This window comes from Anabrus simplex, chromosome 1 (genome assembly GCF_040414725.1).
Source record: "Anabrus simplex isolate iqAnaSimp1 chromosome 1, ASM4041472v1, whole genome shotgun sequence".
NCBI lineage: Eukaryota > Metazoa > Arthropoda > Insecta > Orthoptera > Tettigoniidae > Anabrus > Anabrus simplex.
Window position 1 is genome coordinate 80,180,353 of NC_090265.1, and position 25,839 is coordinate 80,206,191.

The window sequence follows — 25,839 nt, forward strand, 5'->3', positions numbered from 1 at the left end:
TATTATTGAGTAATTATGTTAGTTTTATTCAATTTTGGTACAAATCTAAAGAATATTACTTGAATGGGAATTAAGAAAGTTTAATATTACATCTTAGTAAGTCCAAGGAACTCGAGAACTATTCAACTAAAATTAATATTTTCTAAAATATTTAATTAAAATCTGACTGCTCCTGGGTAAGCCACATTTAAAAGTAGTCATATTTTATAAACGTATGTTGGAACATTTTCTTGATGTATTAATGTACCAATTCCCATCTTTCGAAGAAGTTGCCAGCTATTATTCCTTGGGTTGACATGTGGACGAAGGCTTCTCACAAACGAGGCCATCCGCGCAGGGACAGAAGAGCCAATAAACGTTGGTAAGCTCGACTTTGGATTGATCAGGGTACCCTACAGTGGTGTTCATTGGTTCTTGTCCTCGTCCTCGGCAGCTTTCTCCCACCTCATGCATCCTCTGACACATGGGTACACTGTAACGATTAGCGCCTGTTCAAACAAACAAATGAATACGTATTAGACGTAGGCACTAAACCATAAACAAACAATTCTCAGAAGCCACAGAGTAATAACACAGCATCACTTATGCATACAGCAATCAAGAGTAATTTATGAGAGTACAATGCCCTTTTGGAAAGGAAAGAAAATAAGGAAACACAGTCTCTATTTTGCAGCACGTGGATACGAAGGTAAAGCCTTTTGAACGACTCAGTGTTTCGGGTAGTTCAAGTATACACACTTGAGAGTCTAGGGATATTATTTTTCATCAAAATTATTCTCCTAAAATGTATAAATTATTTTTGATACCCAGAACAAATAGATTACCTGTTACCTATTGAAGATTGGGACCACTGTCGGCAGCCCTGAAAATGTTTTTCCGTGGTTTCCCATTTTCACACCAGGCAAATGCTGGGGCTGTACCTTAATTAAGGCCACGGCCGCTTCCTTCCCACTCCTAGGCCTTTCCTGTCCCATCGTCGCCGTAAGACCTATCTGTGTCGGTGCGACGTAAAACAACTAGCAAAAAAAAAAGATTGGGATAATTTCTTGTTTACACAGTAGCCTCTAAGTCCAGCTCCATGGCTAAATGGTTAGCGTGCTGGCCTTTTGTCGCAGGGGTCCCGGGTTCGATTCCCGGCTGAATCGGGAATTTTAACCTTAATTGGTTAATTTCGCTGGGTGTATGTGTCGTCTTTATCATCATTTCATCCTCAGGCAGGACGCCTACGGGCGTCAAATCAAAAGACCTGCATCTGGCGAGCAGAACTTGTCCTTGGACACTCCCGGCACTAAAAGCCATACGCCATTCCATTCCATTTCAGTAGCCTCTGTAACGATATCTCTATCGCAGCAGAGCCGTACGATTTCGCACTGTCGCTGTTTCCTAGAAAGTTCCTTCTTCCATCTAATAATTACTCCATAACATTCGTTTTAGTGTGTATTTATTCTTACCATTCACTTAGATTTCTCTCTCATATCATTATTATATGTTTGAAGGTAAAGGAAATATTGTTGTTAAAGGCAAGTCTTTGGAATTTTTACTGACGCATTTAAGGAGATTTGAGTAGAATACAGTAACTATATTCAATTTAATAATTAGAAGTTCTTGGGTGTGAACGATTAGTCTTCCTAAATTATTAAAAAATTACACTTCTAAATACATCAATAATATATCAGACGGTTGAGACATTCAGTGGAATATACAGCGTGGTCGCAAACAATGAAAACCGGTCATGATGAGCGTTAGAGGGTTCGTCACAATAATACATGATTTGAAAAAATAAAAATAAAAAAATAACTCGTTGTAACTTTATCAGATGCTGAATTCAACCAACCAGATCGCTTCGCGGGTGAATTTAACTGGCATTTACGAGGCGGTGTTGCTAAAACTGTAAGTGGCTTAAGACCTGCTTGAGTGCACCAATCGAAGAAAATGAAACTCTGCCAGGAGAAGGATTTGAACACGGACCTCCGAGCTGACAGGATTGTGCCACAGCAAGTATGTTAGTATGTTATTATCAGTTTCACTTTTTTCATTCAAATATTCTCAGCTCTGTACTAATCACTACTGATCTGCATTTAGGGCAGTCGGCCAGGTGGTAGACACCCTACCTGTTGTTTTCCTAGCTTTTTATTAAATAACTGCAAATAAATTGGAAATGTATTGAAAATCTCCTTGGTAACCCCTTTCCTATAAACGAATATTTGCTCCAATTTTCCTCTTGAATTACAACTTTATCTCCATATTTTGATCCTTCCTCCTTTTAAAGACCCCACTCAAAGTTATTCGTGCACTAATGTCATTCCATGCCATCTCTCCACTGACAGCTCGAGACATACCACTTAGTCGAGCAGCTCATCTCTTTTCTCCCAAGTCTGCCCAGCCGTGACACCGGCTGGAACTCACGGTGTGTTTGTGTTTGTGTTTGTTCTAACTTCTCGGTTATGGCTCTCAAACCAATCTTAATTCATGTGCAGATTTAGCAACAGCGCCTCGCAAATCCCATTTGAATTCGCCCGGGAAGTGATCTGATTGGCTAACTTCAGCAGGTGATAAACGGAAAACGGGGCCTGATATCGAATTACATTTTTTCGAATTATTTATCAGTATGACCAACCTCTAACGGTCATTTACCGGGTTCACGCGTCTCCCTCCCCCTGTATGTAAGTATCTCTGCAATAAAGAACGAAATCCAGCCTTTAAATATGCCAGCAACTAACTGCCATGTCTTCGAACAGTAGGAAAAACAGTTATGCGAGTTACAAGTTCACTTCAATCCACAAATGCTTGCTAATGTACCACAAGATCGAAAATAAGTTGCTCTCCTAGAGGTCTAAATTCTGCAATTTTAAGTAATTTTCTGGAAATTGCCTTTCATAGGGAGATAATTTAGTGGAAAGGTAAATTTAGTTTAGCCACCATCTGTGCCACTCTTCGAACTTCACGAAACTGATTGGCGGAGATTCTTCTGTCCCTCGAGGACGGTTACTAATGCATTCAAATACGAATATGGACATATTGTATACAAATATTGCCTTTAATACGAAATTACACAAGAATAACAAAATAATAGCATTGACTTTCTTAACAAACACCACATCGATGGCTTTCTTTTGATACTTCTTATGGCCCAATGCTCCTCCTGGCCATTATATTCCCTAAGTCTGGTCACGCCTCCCAACAACATATATGCAGTTCATCCGAATCATTTTTTCTTGTGTTCATTTTCCTTTGCAAATGTGTAAATGAAAATGAACCTTAAATATTATACTGTAGGCGTGCTTAAATTCGCCATGCAAACAGCATACCTACAATGCGGTATGGTAAGGTCCATTTTCCTTTTGATGTTAGCGCAGGAAAATGAACAAAATGAAAATAATTCTGATTGTTTGTATATAAATATGTGTCTGGGAGGCGTGACCAGTCTTAAGGGCTATAATGTTTAGGAAGAGGATCAGGACATACGAGGTTTTAAAAGAAAGCCATCGATATGTAAAATTAATTCCTATCTCTGTACATGTCCGTCATTTTGGTCTAATGGTCTATGTCAGTAACGAATGCTCTAATATTGCTCGGTTTAGCTGAGAGGACGTGGTTCCGGTTCCCCGTGAGGAAGTGGAAACATTTAGAAATGAAATTTGCACTTCCAGAGATGCCCTGACGTTCACTCAGCCTACATTAAAAACATGAATACCAATTTAAATCCTGGGGGCATAGAATAGAGCTAACTACTCTGTTCCACCGGGCTGAGTAGCTCAGATGGCAGAACGCTGGCCTCCTGAGGTAAACTTGGCGGCTTGGCGGCTCGGACCGGTAATATTTGAAGGTGCTCAAGTGCGCCAGCTTCGTGCTGGTAGATGGCGCGAGTCGGGCTGAGTGGCTCAGGCGGTTGACGCACTGGATTTCTGACTCCAATTTGGCAGGTTCGATCCTCGTTTAGTCTGATGGTATTTGAAGGTGCTCAAGTATGTCAGCCTCGTGTTAATAGATTTACTGGCACGTAAAAAAATCTCCTGCGGGACTAAATTCCGGCACCTCGGCGTCTCCGAAAACCGTAAAAGTACTTAGTGGGTCGTAAAGCCAATAACATTATTATTATTAGATGGTACGTAAAATAATTCCCGCGGGACAAAATTCGGACACATCGGGGTCTCCGAAAATCGTACAAGTTTTCTTTTCTTAGAGAATGGGTAACTTAGGACCAGGTGGAATCAACATTTATTTTTCTAGCCTTTCTTTTAGCCCAGTGCGCCTTTATATACAACGTGTGAATGTGTTTTCGTTGCATTCACCATGCGTGTTGGTGAGTCTTCCTATCTTCTTCCTCTAAACCCGGCTTGTGAGTGATCTTTTTGATTTCGTTTCGATCGTGTAAATTTAGTGATCCTAATTCTTTCAACTGTCTGTCTGTACCAAGGCAGTCGGGTAGCCTTGCTCTTAAAAATGGATTTTGTGTGTTAGTCTGTTTGAGTCCATTGCTTCTATGTGACCCATGAATTGGATTCTTCGTATGCCCATAGTCTCAGTGATTTTGGAAATATTTTTATATAATTCTGCATTAGGCTCAGGATAATGTACTCTGACTTTGGTCTTTGGTCCTAGGATTTTTCTCATTATTTTACCTTCTTTCACTTCTATTTTCCCTTTTAATATCGTGTGTTCCAGGGTAAGTGTTTCAGACGTGTAGAGAGCTAAATCATTATTGTATAATATCGGATTTTTCAGTTCCATAAGATACATTTTTTGTAAGTTTTTGTTAACTGGAAAGCAGTCTCTATTTTATGTATTTGCGATTCAAAAAATTCTTTTAGTTACAATTTGCTGTTATCCATTCGCAAAAATATTCACTCGATAGATGTTACCAACATGGAGGTCAACTGGTGCAGTTTTGATATCTGATAGCCTCTGCATTTCAATCTTTCAAAGGCCCTCATAGCATGTAAAGGGATGTTTTTGCTTTTGCTTTCGCTTTTGATGTTGTTCAATCTTATTACCACGCACTTCGATAGTTTTGCTACGCCTTGATTTGGCTTATCTCACTGTTTAAACAAAATCCTGCTAAAGGCTTCGGAAATAATGTATAAGCCAAAGTACAAATAGAGAGACGATTATACAGTAACCATCAAACAAAATTATAGCAAACTGGAGCGAGGCATACATATCCAGCTGACAAGAAGGGAGACAGCAGCCACTTTGTCCCATTCCCTGTCTCGTAAGGCTCGGTCGTTGGCAGACCTCTGTAGTAGTCCTAGTGAAATACGTCATTTCACTTGTGATTGTTAAGCACATTAAAAATCACCCATCTTAGTTAAGTATTCCATTTTTTCACCAGTGATCATTACATGCAACTGAAACGAACAGCCAATGAAAGAAGAGAGTGGTTGCATCGACAAGGCATTAGCTTTTAGAATATTGATTGATTGATTGATTGATTGATTGATTGATTGATTGATTGATTGATTGATTGATTGATTGATTGATTGATTGATTGATTGATTGGGAGGGGGCGGTAGAATACATTCATGGTATGCCGTGCCTATCGTAAGAGGCTACCAGGGCTCTCTGTTTGGGCGCATGGGTTCGCAGCCAAGTTCCCCGTAATTGAACATGGCATTGTTTCCACTTACTTGTCGGACCTGCCTTGGTCGAAACTTGTTATCTTCCGACTCCTACCGTCTTGTGTTTACGAGGCCTCGGGCGTACGTTATTTCACTTTCATGACATGTATAACCCCCCCCCCCCCTCGATATCTTCATTCTTCGAAGTGTGTAAACTCCTACACATTTTAGTGCTAATAGAAAATGGATGCCCATTTGTACTTACTCTTAAAACGGTAAACGCCACCATCAATAAGTATACCATTAATCAAGTAGTGATTATTTAAAAAAATTAATAAGCTATAACTCATATGAAAGTTGTGCGGAAGTACTGCAAACTATTGTCATAACTTTTTACACCATAAAACAATATTTCCGTGCTTTGTTTAAGAATGGCATGCAACTTAGTCCATCTTCAACAGAAGAAGGAATCATAAAAGGAAGCATCCAGATTTCAGTGGATTGATAAGTGGACGTAAAAGAGAAATAACAGAAGGCGAATTACGACGCGTGCCATATGATTTCCTTCGAAGACGTTAGGTCTGCATAATTGAAATAATTTCCAGCAGCTGTTATGACATTGAGGTAAGTACAGGGAAATAAATGCCTTATTTCCATTTCTTCTTTTTTTATGATAACGAGGCTGTTTCCTAATTCCTTCTAGTATAGTGGCTGTCTCCAGCGGCAAGAGCCGGTAGGATTCTGCGGGAATTAAGTTTATACTTCCCGTAAGCTCGCAATGCACACCTCGCTTGAATTTGCTTGGTGATCTCATCATATTATTAATTTATGAAAATACTAGCCATATACCAGTCCTTAACTACGGTTTTAAACTAAAAGTTATCGTTCAAAGTTTTTTATTAATTTTGGAGAGTCCACCGTAGGCTGAGCCTATGAAAATATACCACAAGTTCATGCATCAAACAGTTTTTTGAAAAATTACTACTTAATTTGGGTATAACACTCGTAGAAATCGAATATTTAAGTCCCTACCTTATTTAACATCTTGGACGTAGAAGCGACAAACCTGTCAAATTTTGACTTCGTACGTCAAATATTAATGGAGGAATGAACGTTCTGTTTTAGGGGTAGAATATTCATTTGAAGTATATTTCTTACCTAACGTCTAGGACATAAAGACCGACATTAGTACAACATTTCTAAAGTTTTACGTGTAACCCTTTTATAGAAATGAATACTTTTTTTCATCGGGCCTCATCCACTCCCCCAAAGCCCTTAGGGATGTGTTAGTTCAAGATCACTTCTTATTTAAAATTTAAGGTATAGTGGAACATGTGAAATGTTAACCTCATTAAACGCTTTCAAATTAATAAATAATTTTGCTTCGGATATTAATCCTCATTTAACACCTTAAGGGCTGAATTTTTCTGAAATAAATTTCAACTTTGAAGGAATTAATATTTTGGTTTCCGGGATTTTACCCCCGTTTCATTCTCTTAGTAGTGAAATTTGTAAAACCCTTTCTTAGTGATCACATTCACTGTAATATATAAATGTATGCCAAAAATGTCATTTCTTATGTCCAGTAGTTTTGCTTGGGCGTTCATAGGCGATCAGTCAGGACATTTCCTTCAAACGTATAGATTTCAAGTTAATAGGATCTGAAGCAGAAGTTCGTAATCAATACAATCAACAGCAGACTTCTTGCCATCAAACCATATTACTTCGTCTCGTATCGTGGTAAATATTAACCTAACTGCAGGGAACTCTATCAGCTACCTCCTCTTAATACTCGAAGGCATATCGACGGCTTACTTCTAAAACCTCGTATCTCGCAATGCTCCGTCTACCCATTATTTCCCTTAAGACTGGTCACGCCTCTCAGCCACATATTCATATGCAATCCATCAGAACAATTTTCGTTGTGTTAATTTTCCTATGCTAATGTGTAAAAGAAATTGAACCTTATCTGCATTATACTGTAAGAGTGCGTAAATACATGCAAACAATATCCCTACTATACGGTCTGGTAAGGTTCATTTTCCTTTACACATGAGCATAGGAAATTGAACACAATGAAAATTGTTCTGATGGACTGCATATTCATATGTGGCTGGGAGGCGTGGCCGGCCTTAAGGAAAATAATGCGTAGAAAGAGCAGTAGGTCATACGAGAATTTAGAAGTAAACCGTCGATATCCATGCAATGAGAATCTGACAGTGTTGCAACAACTCGTTAATTAGCACTTTTTGTTTGTGCTTCCTCAGAAATCTTACAATGAATATCTGTTTTTTTTAAGATTTGTGGATTTAGGTATTAAATAATTTATTCATTCATGATTTATGAAACATGTGGATTTATAACTCAAATTAACCATTAAATAAAAAAGTGTTTTCTGAAATAAATATCAGGAGAAAGACATAGTATTCTGACCTACCTAGCTGATTTTATTCCTTCACTGAAAGGTAGCTCAGAGCATTAAAGCACTGGGCGATGGGGCGACTACCAGTGGACTCAGGAAAATTTCATCTCAATAATCATGAAATGGATTTTCAGATTTTTTTCCTCCCATATTCTACTCTCTTAGATAATTACCGCACTCTTACAAGTTTTACAATTTCAATGATATGTCTCGTGCAATCTCTTATCTCTTATCACATGTACTCCTAATCATCCCTGCTAAAATTTTCTTCTCCCAACAATGCTCATTTAATTTGGTGGAAATTTAGTAATCAGTTCGGTCTACGACAATGGCATGTTCTTAGTGACAGATTGTGATGAAAGCTTACAATGTAATATCTTGCAAATTGAAAATAGCTGAGTATGATGGTTTAAAAGGCAAAAATGATACCATTAGGGAAGAAACCTAAGAGAATTGAGTGCCAGGTTGGGATCAGAAAACCGGAAATTTTAGTTCATTTCAGGCGTTTAAGATTTATCTTCTTCCAGGATCGTGGTATAGCATGTCGACGGCTTACTTCTAAAGACTCGTATCTCGCAATGCTCTTTCTATCCATTATTTCCCTTAAGACTGGTCACGCCTCCCAGCCACACATTGATATGCAGCCCATCAGAACAATTTTCGTTGCGTTCATTTTCCTATGGTGGGGTGTAAAGGAAATTGAACCTTAAATGCATTATACTGTAGGAGTGCATAAATATGTGATGCAAGCAACTTCCCTACTATACGGTATGGTAAGGTCCATTTTCCTTTACACGTCAGCATAGGAAATTGAACACAATGAAAATGGACTGCATATCCTTATGTGGGCGCGGCCAGCCTTAAGGAAAATAATGCGTAGGGAGAGCATCGGGACATCCTAGGTTTTAGAAGTAAGCCGTAGATGTTAAATTAAATGGAGGTGCAGTAAAGCTAATGCTGTGAGCTTGCAGTTACGGTCAAAACAGTATTCTGTAGTAAAGAAATCAGATCCCGGACTAAACTATCTTTACTCCGATCTGTTATTAGGCCGACTTGGCTGAACTCTGCCAATGGAGCTGTATGCGTAAACCGGCTTCTGTGGTGGGATCATGTGAGACAAATGGAAAAGAATAGGCTACCTAGGGGAATAATCGACTCGGCCATAGATCATAAGAGAGGTGGAGGGAGAGCAAGCCGACGATTTTTAGACCCAATTTTTAACGATTTGAAGTTAAGAGTTAATGCGATCATGTAGATCATCGAGCATGTTACAAACAGAGGATTGCGTAGGTGTTTAGTTAATTCACAGAGGCTTGCAGACTTCATTCTAAAAGAAATATCAGTCTATATTGAAGATGTATAATGGTACAATACACAAAATATGTTACTGCACGTACTCTTTCCATTGTACATCGCTTACTCAGTTCCACATTGCATAATGTTGCTGAAGGTCAGATAGCGCTTACTTAAAGCAGGTTGCTGCATGGGAGAATTCCCTTTCTTATGAAACAAATTATAGCAATATGTTCTCACATTCAGTATGCAACGAGACATCATGCTGGAAAGATAGCGCCAAATTACACATATTAGTTTGAGTTTACTTTTAGTTCTGAGAAAGAAGAAGAAGAAGTAGAAGAAGGAAAAGAAAAATAAGACCATGACAGTGATTTTAATAACGTCAATCGCTGCAAGCTCTTTCGAATTATCCCGATAATTCGAATCAAATGTAGAGAAAGAAGGGTCATCTAATTCTGTACAAAAATTAAACAGCCTGCAGTGATAATTCTAGCCAAAATTCACTCAGCATTCTAGAGAAGAATGAGGAGAATTCAATTTGTTTCCCCTCCTTCCTGGCGTTTTTATGGAATAGGCAATTAATAAAATCAAAAGGTAATTTAGGAAACAAAATACATTTCAAGAAGAGAAAATAATAAACATTCGCAGAATGTTTTTGTTAGTTTAACTGAGCCTGTAGAGGATCTAGAGAAATCACTGAGCGTAATAAACACGATTTTGGAGTAGTAAATGTTGAAAATAAATAAATCTAAATGAAAAGAAATGGCATGCAGCTGAATGAAGTCGAGTGATACGGGAAATACCAGATTACTTAACGAAATGTTAAAGGAAGTAATAAGGGCGAGGTATAATATCGTCGCTGGAACGGTAAAAGGTTGTATTCCACAAAGCTCTTCCTATCAATTATTCTCCTTAAGACTGGCCACGCCTCCCAGCTACGTATGCATATGCAGTCCGTCAGAACAAATTTTGTTGTGTTCATTTTCCTATGCCCATATGTAAAGGAAAATGAACCTTACAGTACCGTACTGTAGGAATGCACGTTTGCATTACGTATTTACGCACTCCTAGTGTACAAAGCATGTAAGGTTCATTTTCGTTTAATTGTCGACATAGGAAAACGAACACAACGGATATTGTTCTGATGGACTCTGTATCCATATGTGGCTGGGAGGCGTGACCAGTCTTAAGGAGAATAATGGATAGGAAGAGTATTGTGGGATACAACCTTTTACCGTTCCAGCGACGATATTGTATTATGAATGATATAACTAGAATAATCAATAATGGAACAAGTACGGACGACGTAAAATATGAACTAGCCTAAGCTGAATAGACCTTCCTCAAGAAAAGGAATCAAATCATATCAAGTACTGATATGTATTTTAGAAATATGTTTCTGAGGGCATTTGTGTTAATATGGTATCGCAATGAAGTGAATTACGGACAATAACTGGTGTAGAAATGAAGAGAATAGGAAACTTTGAAATATAGTCTTACTGAAGAATGTTGAAGCAGAAATTAATAAACTTGATCGCAAGTTAAAAGATATTTAGTTATGTTAGAGTGATGAGACCGATCTGGAGAAATTTTACCACAAGGACTGATAGACTGAATGGACAAATCTCGAGAAACATAGATCTTGGTCGGTTGACTTTGGAAGGAAGTGTAAAAGTAGCAATAGTTCTATGTGGGTCAGTGGAAGAGTCGGTACCCCTGTGGGCGGTAGATTATTTTTTTGTTTTGTTATTGGCTTTACGTCGCACCGATAGAGATAGGTCTTATGGCGACAATGGGACAGGAAAGGGCTAGGACTTGGAAAGAAGCGTCCGTGGCCTTAATTAAGGTACAGCTCAAGAATTTGCCCGGTGTGAAAATGGGAAACCACGGAAAACATCTTCATGGTTGTCGACAATGAGGTTCGAACCCACTATCTCCCGAATACTGGATACTGGCCGCACTTAAGAGACTGAAGCTATCGAGCTTGGTGGGTGGTAGAATAACACCCACGATAACCCCTGCCTGTCGTAAGAGGTGACAAAAAGGTACCACAAGGGTTCTGTCCCTTTTAGCGTGGGTTGGTGACCACGTGGCACTTAGCTGAGTCCTGGCATTGCTTCCACTTACTTATGCCAGGTTCCTCACTTTCATCTATCCTATTAGACCTACCTTGGTCAACTCTTCTTTCTTTTCCGACCCCGATGGTATTAGAGAACTCGAGGCCCACGGAATCTTTAATTTTCACGTCCTTCATGGCCATTGTCTTTCACTGGCCGATACTTTAATTTTTCGAACTGCTGGATCCCTTTCATTTTTCTCCCTGATTAGTGTTATACAGAGGATGGTGGCCTAGTTGTAATTCCTCTTAAACCCACCGAAAAGAGTCGGCCGTTGGATCTCAAGATCGCGGGGTTCAAATCCATCGGAGGTATTCGGATTTTTGAAGGGCAGATAAAAATCAATTCGACGTTACAACATGAGCTCGAAAGGCCAGCACTCTACCGTCTGAGCTACCGTCCTGGCAATATGATGAGGTCAGTACATGACATGTGGTTGAGGAAGGCAGCATCAAACAAGTCCATGGACTGAGAGTCCAATTAGGCAACACCAGAATGAATTCAAGGTTCACAAGATTAATGACTTCGATATCCAAACACACATAAAAGTCTCCAACTACTACTACAGTACTTACCGATAGCACAACAGCTTCCTGGGCCACACTCCTTGCTGTCCTGACACTCAATGTAACTAGGCCTTGACGAGTGCGCGGACGCTATCATCAGCAGCATCACAACGAGCAGTACCAGCTTGGACATCTTGACGTTAGCTGAAAACATAATGACCAAACATGAGCGTGCCGTTGTAATAAGCAAGCTGTCTTTAGGAGGAAATCCCGCTTTATGAAAGGCAAATTGCTGTAGTGTGTTCACACATTCAGTACGCAGACTCGACTGGTTCCGCTACGATACTCATCTATAATTAAATATCTCCCATTAGCAGTACAAGTATGTCCGACTCGTTGACTGAATGGTCAGCGTACTGGCCTTCGGTTCAGAGGGTCCCGGGTTCGATTCCCGGCCGGGTCGGGGATTTTAACCTTCATTGGTTAATTCCAATGGCCCGGGGGCTGGGTGTTTGTGCTGTCCCCAACATCCCTGCAACTCACACACCACACACAACACTATCCTCCACCACAATAACACGCAGTTACCTACACATGGCAGATGCCGCCCACCCTCATCGGAGGGTCTGCCTTACAAGGGCTGCACTCGGCTAGAAATAGCCACACGAAATTAAATTAAAGTACAAGTATCATAATCTATGTATATTCATCCACCGCTTTTTCCTCATCCGTGGGTTCGCGGGTGCGAATTGTGTCGCACATATGGATTTGGCCATGTTTTACGGCTGGATACCCTTCCTGACGCCAACCCTATATGGAGGGATGTAATACTATTGCGTGTTTCTGTGGTAGTTGGTAGTATGTGTGTTGTCTGAATATGAAGAGGAAAGCGTTGGGACAAAAACCAACAGCCAGTCCCTGGGCCAGAAGAATTAGTCAGAGGCGATTAAAATCCCCGACCCGGCCGGGAATCGAATCCGGTACCCTCTGAACCGAAGGTCTCAACGCTGACCATTCAGCCTACGAGTCGGACACCATAATAGATATAATGAGAATGTCTTTTGACTTATTCTCTCTAACCTACATTATCTGGAATAATGTGAAAATTATACTTTTCATCCTCTGAGGAGAAGGTGGTAGATTAAACTCACGTATCCGTTCTGTCATAAAAGTTTGGCAACCACGGTTCTCTATCTGAGTCTAGGATTCCCTCCACTTACTTGTGCCGGGCTCTTCACTTTCATTTTTACATCCGACCTCCTTAGGTTAACTCTATTCCTTTCCAACCCAGACGGTATTAGATTTTTATTATCTATGAAGTGTTTCATTTCCGTGTCCCTTTAGTTTTTCTTTTGCGGGTATGCTCCACCCTGACCCTTACACGCCTTTTGCCAATTCCTTCATACTTCGAAGAATTAGACCCCTTTCAATTTTTCCTCTGTTTTATGCTAAGAGAGGATAATGGAATTCTAGCTGCACTTACCCTTAAAAGAAAAATCACCACCTCCACCAAAAATATCAGTGAAAAGTATGTAGACTGCACATCCTGTATAGGAAGCAATAAATCTATTCTTCAAACATTTCTAGAAAGACAAGTTGAACATGCGGTACTGTCCCGCGGGGAGAAACATGTGTTCAATTCTCTGAAACTGGCTCATAATGAAATAATTGTTATTTTAAATTATACTAAAAAAGCATTCTTCTTCATTTAAGGAGCATAGTGATGTAACTGAAAACCGAGAATCTAAACGTTTGCCTACGTGGGGGTGGGATTTTCACAGGATAGAACTGTCGTAGGAACTAGACAAAAGAGTGACTGAATGGGTGGCTATATTTCTGGAAAATAGATCTCAGGGAACTGGAGTAGCTGAAACTGCATCTGGCCTTGTAATAATAAAGAGTGGAATTCCTCAAAGCGCTATTATTGGACCTTAATGTTTTATTATACATATATAAAATATACGAGTAAAGAAGTGGAATCAGAGATAAGGCTTTTTGCGGATGATGTTATTCTGTATAGAGTAATAAATAAGTTACAAGATTGTGAGCAACTGCAAAATGACCTCGATAATGTCGTGATATGGACAGTACACAATAGTATGATGATAAACAGGGTTAAAGTCAGGTTGTGAGTTTCACAAATAGGAAATGTCCTCTCAGTTTTAATTACTGTGTTGATGGGGTGAAAGTTCCTCTTGGGGATCATTGTAAGTACATAGGTGTTAATATAAGGAAAGATCGTCATTGGGGTACTTACATAAATAGGAGTGTAAATAAAGGATTCATATACCTGCACATGGTTAAGAGTGTATATAGGGGTTTAGTAAGGATGTAAAGGAGATGGCATATAAGTCTCTGGTAAGACCCCAGCTAGAGTATGGTTCCAATGTATGGGCCCCTCACCAGGGTTATTTGATTCAAGATCTAAGAAAAATCCAGGAAAGCAGCTCAATTTGTTTCGGGGGATTTCCGACAAAAAAGTAGCGTTACAAAAAAGTTGCAAAGTTTGGGCTGGGGAGACTTGCGAGAAAGGAGACGAGCTGCTCGGCTAAGTGGTATGTTCCGAGCTGTCAGTGGAGAGATGGCGTGGAATTACATTAGTAGACGAATAAGCTTGAGTGATACCTTTAAAAGTAGGAAATATCACAATATGGAGGTAAAGTTGGAATTCAACAGGGCAAATTGGGGCAAATATTCGTTTAGAGGAAGGGGAATCAGGGATTGGAATTACCAAGAGAGATGTTCAATAAATTTCCAATTTCTTTGTTATCATTTAAGTAAAGGCTAGGAAAAAAACAGATAGGGAACCTGCCACCTGTGCGACTGACCTAAGTGGAGATCAGTAGTGATACAAATGGTTACCAAATCCAGATGCGTACGTTGCCATATGGGAGTTAAGTGAGTGTTATATTGTTTGATAGTCTTCCCTCATTAACTTTACTGCCCCATCTACCTTTCACCGCGACATTTTAAGGAGTGTTCTCTCTTATTTTTCTTCACCTAGGATGATATATCTTCAAAACATCGGAACTATTTATCTCTGTTATTCATTTCGGTTATAAGTTCGATTTTATTGCTCCTGACAATCATTCAATCAATCATTCAATAGTAATCGTATGCTCTGGGCTACAGTATATGAACATTTTATTTTGATGACATCTAGGATGCCTGTGGTCAATTTCTACCAGATGGCGAGGTATTCAGGATCTCCCTTTGGGCATCTATGGATCAGTTTTACTGAATTTGTCGGTTGCATACCAAATGTGTCAAATGCTATCTTTTAAATGCCGACATCGTACGACATGGAGTTCCGCCCTTGAAAATCCAATTAACTCCGCCGGATTTGAACCCTTGATCACTTGGTCCGGAAGGAAAAAAAATACTCCACCACTGATTTACAGAGGGAGTTAATCAACAAATAAGTAAGTCTCCTTTTTAATCTGTTTACTCTCCAGGGTTGGTTTTTCCCTCGGAATCAGCGAGCGATGCCACCTCTACTGCCTCAAAGGCAGTGTCCTGGAGCGTGAGACTTTGGGTCGGGGGATACAATTAGGGAGAATGACCAGTAGCTCGCCCAGGCGGCCTCAATGCTATGCTGAACAGGGGCTTGCGGGGAGATTGTAAGTTTGGAAGGAATAGTCAAGGAAGAGGGAAGGAAGCGGCCGTGGTCTTAAGTTAGGTACGATCACGGCACTTGCCTGGAGGAGAATTGGGAAACCACGGAAAACCACTCCCAGGATGGCTGAGGTGGGAATCGAAGCCACCTCTACTCAGTTGACCTCTCAAGGCTGAGCGGACCCCGTTCTAGCCCTCGTACCACTTTTCAAATTTCGTGGCAGAGCTGGTAATCGGTCCCGGGCCTCCGGGGGTGGTAGCTAATCACACTAACCACTACACCACAGAGGCGGACGTATCTGACAAACCTGCAGCTAAGTAGTTCACGCTCTATGGCAACGGAATGAAGCGGAAAGGCCTTTTACAAACAGATGTGCAACAATTTTATGCAGTGACGTTATCCATTGCTCAACATTCTGTTAGTTATGCGTGGCATTTGTCTATCGATAACGACATGGAAATTCACTACCTTGGCCAGCGTTGCCAGTATCTTATCGCATGCACTGGGTTGACAGCAAAGAAATACTGCACCTTATATTTACTGTAAAAATGCAGTAAATGAAGAAATTCTCCTTTCAGTGTTACGTATGTTTTTCGCTGTTTTCTGTTATCATTTTGCTTCGTTATGTGATGGGTACATAGTTATAGGGGAAACCTTAAGGAAAGCAGCCAGTACTATAATAAGACAAAGGGGAGGAGTGAATTTGTTTGCCATTGTTCGCTTTGCTGACTATCTGTAGAACCCTGCACGGATATCCGCGAAGTTAGTGTCTTGGCGGATACAAAATGTGTGGCAGTGCGAATCATTTTGCAGGTAATTTCTAAATGGTGAGGTTTATTGATTTTCACTCAGGTATACTGTTGTTCTTGCTTTTGGTTATGCGACCCTTGACAGTAGTATGGAAGAATACTGATATATAAAGAGCGTTGAGACAATAAAATCGTAAATCTGATCAAATCCTAACTGGCTCCTGCCCGTAATTAATGGAAGGAAGAAAAAAAAGTCAATATGTCTGTAGTTGTCTCAAAATAAAATTCTTCATAACCTGTGACTGTAGGGGATGTGGTGCCAGGTGTCAGGTCTATTATATTTTGTTAACAAATCTACCCCTTTCAATACATTTGGTGTAATATACTATAGTTAAATATCTACAATATCCGCGGATAACAGTTTTGCGGATGCGGATATTATTTTGTATATCCGCGCAGGACTCTTATCTGATGGTTCGCAGACGCTGGCCATGCCACGGATATCATTAATCAGCAACACATGTCGCTAAGCAGTCTTCGTACTGTCTGATAATAAAAAGTGAGTGGGTTGGTTTCACGGTACGGGTCGTATAGTTGTTTGTAACCTTGAACGTGGTTTTCCATGACACCGCATTTTCTCACCAGGCAAATGCTGTGGCTATACCTCCTTAATCAAGGCCACGGACTACATCTACCCAGACGTAGCCCATTCCTATCCCAGCAAAGAAATCCTTAGTACATGTAAACTTTTTTTTTTTTTGCTAGGGGCTTTACGTCGCACCGACACAGATAGGTCTTTTGGCGACGATGGGATAGGAAAGGCCTAGGAGTTGGAAGGAAGCGGCCGTGGCCTTAATTAAGGTACAGCCCCAGCATTTGCCTGGTGTGAAAATGGGAAACCACGGAAAACCATCTTCAGGGCTGCCGATAGTGGGATTCGAACCTACTATCTCCCGGATGCAAGCTCACAGCCACGCGCCTCTACGCGCACGGCCAACTCGCCCGGTACATGTAAACTTAAAGGGCCTTGCATACACCTAGTAAAGCTATAGTGACGATGAACAGCTAACAAAGAAAGAAGACTCTAGGATATTAATATAATGTACACTGCTCTAGCCGTCGCAAATAGACAAATACGTAATTCTTAATCCGGTTGGAGATTTAGTCATCACCGGATTGAGTGTCTCAGATGGTTGAGGTGCAGGCCTTCTGACCCCAACTTGGCAAATACGATCCTGGCTCAGTCCGGCGGTATTTGAAGGGGCTCAAATACGTCAGCCTCGTGTCAGTAGATTTACTGGCACTTATAGGAACTGCCCCGGGATTAAATTCAGGTACCTCTGCGCCTCCGAAAGCCGTAAAAGTAGTTAGTGTAACGTAAAGCCAATAACAATATTACATTTAGTCATCAGGACTATGCATGTGGTTATCAAATGTTTCGTAACCTGAATAAAAATGTTTTCATGCTATGAAATAAAGTAATTTTGAAAGTACCCACCTCTTTTCATGACTGTTCATCCTTTGCTACCCCGTGGTGTAAATGTATCGTGCCTGCCTCTATCCAGAGTGTTTGGATTTAATTCCAGGCTGATTATAGTATTCTTCTCCTGGACTAAAGCTTTGGACGATGTTCACTTAGTCTTGTGATTAGAACACTGGAGCTATTTGATACAAGAGACAGCAAATCCTGTCACGAAAATCAAGCAATACCGCTGAAGTCGTCACGCTGTCAATATTATCATTATTTGTTGGCCATTTTGCTGGACAGCAGTCTTCTTGGTAGCCAAGTCCTCAATGGGCTACATGTGCTGGAGAGCGGTCATCTTTTGAGAAGGTTGTTTGGATATCATAAATCAGCCATTGCATATAAATTGTCCAACTACTTTGAATTGTGCTTATGACCAGTATATTTCACAATAACTACCAATACGTTCCATTCTAACGTATCATATTCTGAACAAATACATATCGTCGCTTCACCGGTAAAACGTTGTATCCCACAATACTCTTCCTATCCATTAATCTCCCTAAGACTGGTCACGCCTCCCAGCCATATATGGATACGCAGTCCATCAGAACAATGTCCGTTACGTTCGTTTTCCTATGTGGACGATTAAACGAAAATGAACCTTACATGCATTGTACACTAGGAGTGCGCAAATACGTAATGCAAACGCACATTCCTACAGTACGGTACTGTAAGGTTCATTTTCCTTTACACATGGGCATAGGAAAATGAACACAACAAAATTTGTTCTGATGGACTGCATATCCATACGTGGCTGGGAGGCGTGACCAGTCTTAAGGAGAATAATTGATAGGAAGAGCTTTGTGGAATACAACCTTTTACCGGTCGAGTGACGATATGAATTACGTGATGTAGACGAGAATTTCACAAGTAAGAGTAGCGTTGGTATGAAACTCGAGTACGAGAGTGGAATGCTAGGAAATACACATAATGTAATGAAACTGTAATCCGGATTCTACGATTGTGAATACTTCGCCATGAATTTTCAGCAGCAAGATAATATAAATTTTCTGGTCTTTTAGTTGGTTTATAGTTTCCAGCATTTCACAAGATACTGCTTCTAGAATTTTCAAGGGTCTGCTTTCTCCGAAGGTTAGTCGACAACTGGAAATCATTGTCTGGTCCTCCCACTATACGTTACTTACATGTATATCGTTCAATAATAGGAATATGGGTATTTAGCAGCAAGATAATACACATTTCCTGGTCTTTTAGTTGGTTTTATAGTTCCCAGCATTTCACAGGATACTGCTTCTAGAATTTCCAAGGGTCTGCTTTCTCCGAAGGTTAGTCGCGAACTGGAAATCATTGTCTGGTTCTTCCACTATACATTACTTGCATGTATATCGTTCAATAATAGGAATGTTAGTATTTAGTGAGTGCTCCAATTTGAAAATAGAGCAGTTATTGGATATTGACTAGAAAGTGAGTAGGATGGGCTTGGAATCTGAGAATAATTTACGAATTTCAATGATTGATATTTAACTAACCCATCTGACACAATCATTGCAGGCGAAATGTTCGGGATATGGATCTGCACTACTGGTGATAATGAAAATGTGTGCTGTTGCGTAAAATAATTTCTGTCTTTGAATACCATAAACATACACAAGAGTCTCTGTGAGTTAAACAATTTCAACTGTGTAACTTACTGCGCAACCCTTTTTCAACCCAGCACCGCCGGCTCCCCCGCGGCACAACAGCCCATTAACATCCCGTCCTGCGAAGGCGACTGCTACTCTAATAATAATGCTATTTGTTTTACGTCCCACTAACTACTCTTTTACGGTTTTCGGAGACGCCGAGGTGCCGGAATTCAGTCCCGCAGGAGTTCTTTTACTTGCTAGTAAATCTACCGACACGAGACTGCTACTCTAATAATATTATTTGCTTTACGTCCCACTAACTAATTTACGGTCTTCGGAGACGCCGAGGTGCCGGAATTTAGTCCCGCAGGAGTTCTTTTACGTGCCAGTAAATCTACCGACACGAGGCTGTCGTATTTGAGCACCTGCAAATACCACCGGACTGAGCCAGGATCGAACCTGCCAAGTTGGGGTTAGAAGGCCAGCGCCTTAACCGTCTGAGCTACTCAGCCCGGCAGACTGCTACTCTACCAGATGGCCTGCAGATATTGGAGTTTCACGTGGTCAGAATGGCAATACCCTCAATCATACTGCTTGACCGGATACGTTTCGTCACGAGACTGAGTGCACCCCACTCCAGTATAAAAATGTCTGCACTCTCCTGAAGTCGAACACGTGGTCTTCCAGCAGGAGGAACGCAAACTACCCCTGCACCAAGCTGATGCGACCGCTTAAAATAGGTTACGATAGATTCCCCGCCATAACAAAGTAGAAAAATTACTCAAAAGATAACGTAAAGAACTGAAGGATTCTTCTTCTCCTGCTTTTTCTTCTTCTCTTCCTCTTATTCTTCTCCTTAGGCTGTTTCAGTTTTTTGGAATTGGCACTACATGTCGATTTGTCCAGATTTTCAGCCGGTTGCCCTTCATTTCGCCATCAATACGGGGATGGAAGTAGGGGTGGTGGTGATGGTGATTATTGTTTGAAGAGGAAGTGCAACTGGGCAACCATCCTCTAAAGGAAAGTTGAAGAGGCACGATACTTCGAAGAATGAAGATATCGGCAAAAGAAAGAGAAGGGCCACAAAGGGCGTGACAATGAAAGACTGCGTAGGCCTCGTAAATCTACTGTCATCGGAGTCGGAGAAGAACATGATTTGACCAAGAAAGGTTATGAAAGCTTCTGAGTCGCCTTTTAATACAGGCTGGGACAGTGTGGTTGTTTCCTTCCGCCCCGACCCACAGGAGAAGGAGGAGGGAAGTATTCACTATTGCATGTAATTTTGCTGGTTGCCAATCTGATGCTGTTATAAATGTGCATTAAATCGTACAAAACACTCAGTCACCGAGCAAAAGGGAATTAATCAGATGCGAATAAAATCCCCGTCTCCAGTGACCATCCAGCACAGGATGGTCTAATGCGATAGCCGTTACGCTGCCACTTCAACTAAGAAATCGGAGATTGTAATTATTATTATTATAATAATAATAATTTCTTCTGGCTATTTCTAGCCGGTTGTAGCCCTTGTAAGACAGACTTTCCGATGAGGGTGGGCGGCATCTTCCACACGTAGGTAACTGCGTGTTAGTGTGGTGGAGGATAGTGTTATGTGAGTTGCAGGAATGTTGGGGACAGCACAAATACCCAGTCCCCGAGCCAAGGGAATTAACCATTTAACGAATTATGATTAAAATACCCGACCACATTGGGAATCGAACCCTGGATCCCTATGACCACAGGCCTGCACGCTAACCATTTACCCATTGAGATCTGATACCCACAAAATGATTTTTTAACATTAATACTTTCCTTGCTAGTAGACATTGAAACAGAACGCTTTCGCACAAATATGAAAATAGAAGTAAGCCCGTGACTCGACGGAACATTGAATGTTATAACTTATGGCCTGTTTCTATCCCTGAACGAGTTCTTCTGTACAGACGTAATCATATAACACGATATAGAAAAACGATACGGAAAGGAAATTTTAAAGAGCGGGAAAGTGAAAATATATACTACGTATATTCAAAATTATGGTCCTATATGTTTTATATTCAGCTCATTTATTGTATATCGCCGTTACACCTAGAAAAACCGTTATGTGACAATGTTGGGGGGAGTAATACTGACCCACAGCACATGTATCACATAGAACGAAAATTTGTTAGTATAGGCCTAGTTCGTGCATTACCAAACTTTAAATGACAGAACCTTTCTAGTCAGAGTTCTAATCTGAAAAAATATCACATAGCAGTTTTTCCAGGCGCAGCGATGATATTGTAGTTATTTGGAGAGACTGTACTTACTTGTCAGGAATAGCTCAACTCGGTTTATAGTGGAACTCGGACGGTACACGTAGTGCAGGCAGACTAGTAAGTACTGCGGCGAGACACACTGCAAGGCGAACAGCTGAAACAACTCCCAACACCGCCCATTATAAATGGTTTCCGTACTGATAACGAACAGACCACCAGATAGGGGCGAATGGCGTGTTTCATATCAAAATCAGTATGCCCTCACATCACACTGACAATTGGCCTACTTCCTTATTTACCGAGCTCGATAGCTGCAGTCGCTTAAGTGAGGCCAGTATCCAGTAATCGGGAGATAGTGGGTTCGAACCCCACTGTCGGCAGCCCTGAGGATGGTTTTCCGTGATTTTCCATTTTCACACCAGGCTGTACCTTAATTAAGGCCACGGCCGCTTCCTTCCCATTCCTAAGGCGTTTCCTATCCCATCGTCGCCATAAGACATATCTGTGTCGGTGCGACGTAAAGCAAATAACAACTTCCTTATTTCCCACAGCCTCATCACTACGACTTGGCTCACGGGAAGTTCCTCTCAGATATTGATAGATATGTTCATCTTTCTGGCAATACATTGGATTACTATATAATCACCTTCGTTCAGTAGAGCGAACTTACATGTGTATCTTTTTGGTGGGGTCCGTAAAGTATCCTCCATATTTTCTATATTGTAATCATTTCTTTTTCCTTTTGAGACGTGGAACGCGGGGATCTTTTTAAATATTTGTTTCAATTACTGTGTTGTTGGGGTGACAATAACTGAGGTTATGTTGAGTAGAAGGTCATCTCAGCAAAATTATACCTGTAATATTTTCTACACAACAGGTCCAGTTCATATGGATGTACTGTAGAATCCCTTAGATTCCCTTAGGGAACCTGACTCATTACATTGGTATTATGGTGCGTTCATTTAACTTGATAATGTTCGAAAATTCAATACATTTGCAAAATAAGTTTATTCACTTACTCCATAGAAACACTATATCCAGAAAGAACCACTACAATGAAGTCTGAAAAACAAGAAAAGAAAATACTGATTCAAATAAGTCGGGTTATTTATTCGATTGAAAACTGTAGATCAATGACGTTTTAGGTACAAAATCATATCTTGCTAGTGTGAACAATTAGGCCAGTAAAATAAAGAATACGGAGACATAGAGTTGTGTGTCACATCTGTAAAAAGTCATAATATTTTAGTCACCGAGCTCGATAGCTGCAGTCGCTTAAGTGCGGCCAGTATCCAGTATTCGGGAGATAGTAGGTTCGAACCCCACTGTCGGCAGCCCTGAAAATGGTTTTTCGTGGTTTCCCATTTTCACACCAGGCAAATGCTGGGGCTGTACCTTAATTAAGGCCACGGCCGCTTCCTTCCCACTCCTAGCCCTTCCCTGTCCCATCGTCGCCACAAGACCTATCTGTGTCGGTGCGACGTAAAGCAAGTAGCAAAAAAACAAAAAACAAAAACCAAAAATATATATATATATATATATATTAGTCTGCTGGCAGTGTATTCGTGATAAATTTCACGTGTATTAAATACCATTTCAAAGTATAACTCGCCCTTCTTCTTTGGTTCATCAGGAAATAGATTATCGCATTCTGGTCATATAGGGGCTGCCTGGCCGAGGCGGTAAAGGCGTGCTCGGTTCGTCCGGAAGGACGTGGGTTCGGAATCCCCGTCAGGAAGTCGTAGAATTTAAGAAACGAGATTTCCACTCCCGGAAGTGCATATAGCCCTGAGGTTCACTCAGCTACACCAAAAATGAGTACCAGGTTAATTCCCGGGGGCAAAGGCGGCCGGGCGTAGAGCCAACCACTCTACCCCATCACGTGCCGCGGTTAACAATGGTGGAAGCCTTTACCTTCCACTCCTCCAAGGGCCTTCATAGCCTGTACGGAGGTGTCTTTGTCTTTGTATTTTGGTCATATACGTAAAATTTATTTCGACCTATGTTTAGTGGGATAAATCATACGAGTATTCTTTCTAATTACATTTACCCTCCATGGTTGGTTTTTTCCTCGGACTGAGCGAGGAATTCCAATTATACCCCATGAAGGGCAGTGTCCTACAGCTTGAGGCTTTGGGTCGGATATACAACCGGAAAGGAGGACCGGTACCTCATCCAAACGGCGTCGCCTGCTATGCTGAGCAGGTGCCTTAAGAGGGGATGCGAAGATTGGAAGGTACAGACAAGGAAGAGGGAAGGAAGCAGCCGTGGCCTAATGTTAGGTACCATCGCGGCATTTGCCGGGAGGAGAAGTGGGACACCACGGAAAACCACTTCGTGCATGACTGAGTTGGGAATTGAACCCCACCTCTATTCAGTTGATCCCCCGAAGCTGAGTGTACGTTTTTACAGTCCTCGTAACACTTTTCGAATTTCGTAGCAGAGCCGGGAATCGAAACCGGGCCTCCGGGGGCGGCAGCTAATTACACTAAGCACTACACCACAGAGGTGGACTCGAGCATTCTAATCTATCTACAACACTTTCTTGTGGCTCTTTTTTGTCATTTTATGAGGAAGCCATACTTTTCAGTGTCGAATCAGTTAATGTAAGTTAAAATCTTCTCTCTTTGTCTAAAATGCTAAATATAACACATCTTCCTTGTTGCATTGATTGGTTATTGCGTATTTTCTCACAGGTGCAATGTCTGATGAATGTGTGTTTCTGCATAGCTTTGTTATTGTGTTATCATCATCATCATCATCATCATCATCTGTTTACCCTCCAGGTTCGGTTTTTCCCTCGGACATAGCGAGGGATCCCACCTCTACCGCCTCAAGGGCAGTGTCCTGGAGCTTCAGACTCTTGGTCGGGGGATACAACTGGGGAGTATGACCAGTACCTCGCCCAGGCGGCCTCACCTGCTATGCTGAACAGGGGCCTTGTGAAGGGATGGGAAGATTGGAAGGGATAGGCAAGGAAGAGGGAAGGAAGCGGCCGTGGCCTTAGGTTAGGTACCATCCCGGCATTCGCCTGGAGGAGAAGTGGGAAACCACGGAAAACCACTTCCAGGATGGCTGAGGTGGGAATCGAACCCACCTCTACTCAGTTGACCTCCCGAGGCTGAGTGGACCCCGTTCCAGCCCTCGTACCACTTTTCAAATTTCGTGGCAAAGCCGGGAATCGAACCCGAGCCTCCGGGGGTGGCAGCTAATCACGCTAACCACTACATCACAGAGGCGGCTTATTGTGTTATATGTGCTATAATTAGGTTTTAGACAAACGTAAAAGCTCTAAGGATTTAAATTTTAAATATTTGAAGTCTGGTGCAGGCCTTGAAAGGCAGACCATCCGATGAGGTCAGGCAGCATCTGCCGTGTATGGTTAAACACGTGTTAGTGTGGTTGAGGATAGTACCTGCGTGGAGTGTGAGTCAAAGGAAGGTTGGACACGTCACGAACACCCAGTTCGTGAGCCAGAGAGAAGACAATTTAAGATAAAAATCTCTCTACCCGACCGGGAATCGAACCCAGGGCCCGGAGCACCGAAGGCCATGACGCTGACTACTCAGCCAGAGTCGAATCCATCTATCCTCGTTCTATGGCTACTAGGTAAGGAAGGTGCAGCTCTAAGCTTGCATTTCGGAGACCTTGACTTCGAACCGTATCGTATGCAGGTGGCTGCTACCTTCCCAGTCCTGGGCCTTTCCTCTATCCTAAATGCCTATCAGCCTCAGAGTGACGTTAAACCGTTTTCAAAGCCTAATGTAATTCTTCCAAGAACGTGGACTCAATGAAACTAAATTAACAAACAAAGAAACAAAGAAACAAACAAACAAACCTCATAATGCTAAAGCTATGATGGACCTCGGTCTGCCGAGTGACTGCTGCTCAGGACAAAAGCCTACAGATTGCGAGGTGACTTGTTGTCAGCGTGACGAATTCTCTCCACCTTTATCCCTGGTTTTCTAAAACGGGACGCTGTATCACCGTTAAATAGCTCCTAATTTGTTCTCATGTAAGTAGAATGGACACTCTGATACAGGTAAAAATCCCTGAACTGGCTGGGAATCAAACCTGGGGTCTTCTTATAAGGGGCAGACTCGCTAGCCCTAGAACATCGGACCAGAAAGCAAATCAAAGTGCCTTATCTCCAACCTGAACGCAGGTGACCTAGTCAGGAATCCCAGCTTGGGCAGAGCTCAATGT

At 41.4% G+C, this 25,839-nt stretch overlaps 1 protein-coding gene across 1 annotated transcript; it reads right to left on the minus strand.

Annotated features, from left to right (window-relative positions):
• LOC136861556 (astakine) lies at window positions 1-21,795 on the minus strand. Its single transcript, XM_067138829.2, has 3 exons — window positions 21,685-21,795; window positions 11,969-12,103; window positions 1-488 (listed from the first exon to the last, which is right to left on the minus strand). The coding sequence occupies exons 2-3, from the start codon at window positions 12,090-12,092 to the stop codon at window positions 280-282; spliced, it is 333 nt and encodes a 110-aa protein (XP_066994930.2). The 5' UTR covers window positions 12,093-12,103; window positions 21,685-21,795; the 3' UTR covers window positions 1-279.
• Window positions 21,796-25,839: the final 4,044 nt, after the last annotated feature.

Excerpts from the sequence above, each read along its gene's own strand:
- LOC136861556 (XM_067138829.2), bottom strand. The coding sequence starts at position 12,092 with ATGTCCAAGCTGGTACTGCTCGTTGTGATGCTGCTGATGATAGCGTCC. Across the intron at positions 489-11,968 it reads AGGAAGCTGTTGTGCTATCG|GCGCTAATCGTTACAGTGTA; the intron begins GTAAGTACTGTA and ends TTGTTTGAACAG.